Source organism: Ammodytes marinus (genome assembly GCF_949987685.1).
Source record: "Ammodytes marinus genome assembly, chromosome: 4".
NCBI lineage: Eukaryota > Metazoa > Chordata > Actinopteri > Uranoscopiformes > Ammodytidae > Ammodytes > Ammodytes marinus.
The window spans coordinates 1,027,985-1,034,375 of record NC_137233.1 but is presented as its reverse complement, the minus strand read 5'-3'; the positions used below and the strand labels follow the sequence as shown (position 1 = coordinate 1,034,375).

Sequence of the window (6,391 nt, the reverse complement as noted above, 5' to 3'; positions counted from 1 at the left end):
TAAACGCACTGACTGGCTACTTGCTCCCAAAGATTTAAGTCGGTGGAGGAACTAGATTCTCATACCTGACTGTCTAATGTTAACCACGAGAATGTAGGAGGAACTCCCTGCTTGGTTTATCGTAACAAGATTCACTTTACGAGAAGTCAGGTGGTGAGACAAAAACAAATCTCTTCCGTTTACTTTGGGTCAAGGCCAACAGCATCAGTTTGCGTGAGAAAGGGAACAATCATAATAGTCATAAATCAAATGTTTTCAGACAGCAAGTTAATTAATGTGAGTCAGTGCCAGTATGTCTACGTGCGCTACGTGATGCCAGTATCGCTACGTAGGTTAGGTGTTACTGGCATTAAGTTGAGACACACCCAGTGATCAATATAAGAGCGGCTGCCTCAGCACACAGCTACCACAGGTGGACAGGTTAACAAACAGACAGGTAAACTCCTTCACATCTCAGACGGACTGCAGCGACACCATGACACCAGCCTTCATCATCCTCCTCTGCCTCGCGCTGACGGTATTTACACTTTTCAACTCCTTTGTGATTTTCTCTACTCATGACATCTAGTGCAGTATGTCCGTCCTGGGAGAGGGATCCCTTACTTTGTCAACTCTCCCTGTGATTTCTCATTTTTTAATCCTGATAAAGGGATTTTACTGGGAGTTTTTTCTCAGCCAAGCTAAGGGTCTAAGGGCAGAGGGATATATAGACAGACAGACAGATAGACAGACAGACAGACAGACAGACAGACAGACAGACAGACAGACAGACAGACAGACAGACAGACAGACAGACAGACAGACAGACAGACAGATAGATAGATAGATAGATAGATAGATAGATAGATAGATAGATAGATAGATAGATAGATAGATAGATAGATAGATAGATAGGCAGAGGGTGTCATACTGTATGGAATGTAAAGCCCACTGAGGCAAATGACTATTTGTGATATTGGGCTATACAAATAAAACTGATTTAAACTTTTAACCCTTCTACTTTTTTAGAGTACAATCTGTCCAGTTTTTTTAAAACTTCAGATATGCAAAGAAAAAGCCTTGTAGTTATTTTGTATTGGAAGAAGATTTTATGATATCCTCAGTTAAAGGTGCAGTGTGTAATATGACATCATCAAGAAAGTTCAACAAAGTTCTAGAATGCAAAAAAAAAAATCTGCTAAGAAATAAAACCCAAAATTCTACACACTGCAGGTTTAAAGCTATATAAACAAAACAATTTTTTCCCATTTAAGTCAATTCTGAAGGTCTTGAAACAAAAAAGTGACATCTTTGGTGTTAGGGGTCAATTATGACTCGGCAGAATATAGTGGCTGTTGAATCTTTTAGGTTGTTAGTGACTCTGTGGAACAAATTAGTTCCAAACAAGAATCATCTTTGACTCTGGACACTTTGAAATCTATACACCTTTTTTTTAACATAACATACGATCTAACATAAATCTATACGGGTCAATTTGAACATGTAGCACTATTTGCCACTGTGGTTAAAATATAAATGTTTTCTCTTTTGTAGAACACTCTGTCAAATTAGTCTCAAACTAGAATCGTCTTTGACTCTGGACACCTCCTCCTCCTTCTGCTATTTTGGGCCAAACAACATCTATAAACCTTTTATCCTTCTACCTTTTCCCACATAAATCTACAGATGTCACTATGGTTAAAATTGTTTTTTCTCTTTTGGGTTTCTCCGTGCAGGTTGATTTACAGCCGGCCCAAACCAGCTCCGTGACCTTCTCCTGCGGGGGCAGACAGTGCCCTTCTGGTCAGGACTGCCTCCTGGTGGACGGCACATCTCGCTGCATGGACCCGTGTGATCACTACACGCCGCTAGACGACGCCTGGAGAGCCACAGACAACAGGTACATGAACAGGCCGCCTCATCACTGCGACCAATACTCAGTCTACGGGGTCACAACCTATAACTGGCAGGGCTGGTACCGTCTGTTCCTCGGTAACAGCAGCGTTCAGATGCCAGAGAGATGCGTTCAGAGATCCATGTGTGGAACTAATGTTGCACTGTGGCTGAAGACGCCCCACCCGCAGCTCTCAGCAGGCATCATACAGGCCAAGGTCTGTGGCACCTGGACGAGCAGCTGCTGCCAGTACCCGCAAAAACCAATCCATGTGAAAGCCTGCGCAGGAAACTACTACGTCTACAAGTTCATAAAGCCCACTCCCTGCCTTGTAGCATACTGTGCAGGTGAGCAACAAGTTCCTTCTATGCGTCACACTGTGGTATCAACGTTGAGCCAAAAGATAAGTTTAAGATCCAGAGGCTTCGGCTGCTGAAGCACAAAGTTATGAGTCTAGTTCTTCAGACTGACAGTGACTGGAATCCTTATTGTATCAGGAGATGATCATGTCTTCAGGATAATTCAGACCTTTGGTTCCATCATATTCTCTAGTGGACTCATTTGTCTTGTGCTCCTCATCAGATGTCAACACTAAAACACCTGTGTGTAACACCTGCACTGCAGCTGAGACCTGTGTGAGCAATGGCACCGTCTGGAGGTGTGAAGGTCAGTCTGAGTTAATATGAAAACATCCACCTACTTCACCAACAGGACAGATTGTTATGTGCTGGCATGTGTGGTGTAAAATCTGTCTACATGTTGTTGACTAACGCCCTACTCGTACTCATTTTGACGTAAATTTGAGTATGTTGTGGTTGTGTATGCGAGTTTGTGTAGGCGAGAAATGCCCGGATGAGTACTTACTTCCCGGCAGATTTTGTGTATGGATGGATAGGTTACTTTTCCTTACTCAACCGCCCCACAATGCATTGTGTCCTTTCAAACGACGCGGAAGTTTACAAAAAAAAATCTTTATTGCTTCTGTATACTTCAGTGTAAACGGCCCGACGAACCTCGCATACACAATGGTTGGTTAAGTAGACAGTATGTAGTATATTGAGTATGTAGGAAGGAGGATGTTAGATATTTATGTGCTGGTTTGTGTGGTGTAAATGTTGTTGACGCTGAAAATACATTCCTACCCACAATTCCTTGTTCCACTGTAGATAAACCGGTGGAGCTGGTGTGTGGAAGTGAGCAGATGCGTCTGACGGTCCCTAAGAGGATCCTGGAGGATCAAGGGCTGAATGGTTCCACTGCTCACCTGATCGACCCGCGCTGCCACCAGCAGCTGGACGGTAACGGGACGATCTCTTACCTTGTTGATCGGAGGAAGGTCTGTGGAACCCTGGTTAAGGTCAGTGAGAATCAAGAACAAGTCAAAGTCAAATGTATTTCTATAGCACATTTAATATATATTTAATATGATCTTTTTCTTTCCAGAACAACGGGACCCACGTTACCTACTCCAACATTGTGTTCGTGTTCCCCTCCGGTCGGTCCAACGCATCGATCTCTGTCCCGAGGAGTTTCCCGTTCTCCTGCGTCTTCCCACTGGATGACATCACCAGCCTGGACGCCGCCATCAGATTCCAGCCGCCGTGAGTTCACCACTGTCACCGTGTCACAATGATGTTCAAGCCTGATCTCTGAGCTCGGGGTCATCCCAATGTTCCCAGGTTTAGATTGCACCAAATAGGATGTTCCTGAAATTGGTGATTAGGTTCAGGCATCACAGCTGGGTGGTTAGGGTAAGGGGACAGGGAGAGGTTAGAATAGGAGTGAGACCAACACACACACACACACACACACAGGATGGTAGGATGTCCTAGAGGAAAGGTGGCCGACCAGTAACCATGAAGTCTCTGGTTGGATCCCCGGCACCGGACAGGAGGGTGTTTGTTGTAAAACTAGTGGTGGCTGCTATTACATCTATGGAGCCCACCATCTCTACCATTGTGTCCTTGAGCAAGACACTTAACCCCAAACTGCTCCAGGGGCGCTGTACTATGGCTGACCCTGCGCCCTGACCCCTGCAACTTGAGAGGGGAGATGCGGAAAGACAAATTTCAATGGAACTATTGACAAATAAAGTAACTTAACTTAGCACAGACATACTCCCCTGACATATAACCCCATCGAGTCTGGGAACATTGATATGTATTCTCTCCCGTGTGTCAGTTTGGACTTTCTCCAATCTCTGTAAGGTCAGAACGTGGGCCTCCTTCCCGCATTCTGACCTAATATTCGTCCCTTGTAGTGGAATCAAGCTTCTGATTGGTTCATGTAGTCATCAATCTAGCCTCCAGTCAGACCGGACCCTCCCCACTTTCTGTCTGTTAGTGGAAAGCAGCCCCTGATTGGTTCATGTAGTCATCAATCTAGCCTCCAGTCAGACCGGACCCTCCCCACTTTCTGTCTGTTAGTGGAAGGCAGCCCCTGATTGGTTCATGTAGTCATCAGTCCAGCCTGTTTGTGGTCTCTTTTCAGGGCCAGTGGGGAGGGTGTGGTGCGTGCGGGTGACCCCACCAGAGCCTCCATGACTCTGTACACGAGGCCGGACTTCAGCGAGGCGTTCCCGGCCGGCCCCGTCCGCCTGCCGCTTGGCTCCGCTCTGCACGTCGCTGTGTCCGTGAACAACACTGAATACGACGGCTTCGGGCTGCTGCTAGAAACCTGCTACTTCACTAACTCTCCCAATGCCAGCGACCCACGCAAACACTTCCTGATCGAGAACAGGTGAGGACCACAGTCAAAGCCATCTAAATTATTTTTTTTTGGCCTCTTCAAGCTTTATTAGACAGTAGAGAGTGAGGGGGGGGGGGGGGGGGGAATTATATCATTCTTATAATTTGAGCTCCTGTGTGATTGTCTCCTCCCTCCAGGTGTGCTGTTGACCGTCGTCATGTGCAGGTGCTAGAGAGCGGTGCTTCTCTGCGAGCTCGTTTCTCTGCTCTGCTGTTCCTGTACCACGGGACCTATGAGGACGTTTACCTGCACTGCAGCATCAGCATGTGTGACCGCAGCAGCGCCCCCTGCAGCCCCGTGAGTGAAGTGAACGTTTAGGCAATAATTGTATTAATTTGTGATTTACTACTATTATTCTCTCAGACAGACAGACAGTCAGTCAGACAGACAGACAGACAGACAGACATACAGTCAGTCAGTCAGTCAGTCAGTCAGTCAGTCAGTCAGTCACTCTCTCTCACACACACACACACACACACACACACACACACACACACACACACTCACTCACTCACTCACTCACTCACTCACTCACTCACTCACTCACTCACTCACTCACTCACTCACTCACTCACTCACTCACTCACTCACTCTCTCACACACACACACACACACACACACACACACACACACACACACACACACATACAAGCCAATGTTGCCAACAGTGGACTATCAATTTTAACCGCCAAGTGTTGACTCCTATTTAAAAATCATAAAAAAAATTAATAAAACGCAATAGAATATTTACTTTTAAGGAATTCTGTCATGATAATACTTTAAATGTGCTTTTAATCTTCTGTTTGAAGAAGTTGCTAAGAGGGGACTTGAATCCTTGGGTGACATCTACATATGAGGGGACTCCATTCACTGCATCAATGGAGCTGTCTGTGCCTATTGTTTCACTCTATGAGTGTTTGCTTGCTGCAGTTACCTCCTTCGTTTCTTTTTAAGATAGATTATATACCTTTAACTTTAACACTAACTAAACATTTCCCTGTGATACAAATATTATGAACATAATCATGGCCACTAGTTGCAAATAAATATCATATAAGAAGTAACTTGCACTAATATCAGGGACTTAGCAACAACATTTTCCTTATCCAAGCTTTAATGGAATGTGTTCTCAATGTTACATTTTAAAGATTTATTAAACCACTACAGTTTAATAAAAAGTGTTACGACACCTAGGTGCACTGTTAGATAGGTGCACGCGCGCGCACACACACACACACACACACACACACACACACACACACACACACACACGCACACACACACTGATTTGAGTGCACCTGTCCTGTCCTCATAAACACAGAGCAGACAGTGGAACACGTTTTCAATAAATATACATTCTTATCAAACATGGTATTCTTAAAATATGATCTTTGTGAATAAACAAAACAATGAACTATAAAAACTTCTTCTTGGTTTTTAGAACTGTTCCAGGCGCCAGGCTCGGTCTGCAGCCTCCTCCAATCAGCTGGCTGTTGCTGTCGGACCAATCAGCTGTGAGTATTTCCCCTTGATAAAACACATCTATTTTTTTTTGCCCTGCGTTCCAAATCACATAGGCTGCATTCCAATCCCCATACTATCTACTATTAAAGGGGCACTGTGTAATATGACATCATCAAGAATGTTCTAGAATGCAACGCTCCCTGGGTAACCCCACCCCTTTTGAATAATAACAGAAGCTACAGTGGCCTTCAAGGACAAGAACAATTCTAAATCTTAAACAATGCACCTGATGACATTCCAACCAAC

At 44.8% G+C, this 6,391-nt stretch overlaps 1 protein-coding gene across 1 annotated transcript in view; it reads left to right on the top strand.

Annotated features, from left to right (window-relative positions):
• Positions 1–414: 414 nt before the first annotated feature.
• LOC307250025 (uromodulin-like) overlaps positions 415–6,391 on the top strand; it is a 7,265-nt gene continuing 1,288 nt past the window's right edge. The window contains exons 1-8 of the mRNA XM_080026954.1: positions 415–517; positions 1,716–2,220; positions 2,456–2,539; positions 3,040–3,230; positions 3,317–3,474; positions 4,364–4,612; positions 4,759–4,918; positions 6,063–6,135. Coding sequence (XP_079883080.1) covers positions 476–517; positions 1,716–2,220; positions 2,456–2,539; positions 3,040–3,230; positions 3,317–3,474; positions 4,364–4,612; positions 4,759–4,918; positions 6,063–6,135 — 1,462 coding nt within the window. The 5' untranslated portion in view covers positions 415–475. The remainder of the gene's footprint in view (positions 518–1,715; positions 2,221–2,455; positions 2,540–3,039; positions 3,231–3,316; positions 3,475–4,363; positions 4,613–4,758; positions 4,919–6,062; positions 6,136–6,391) is intronic.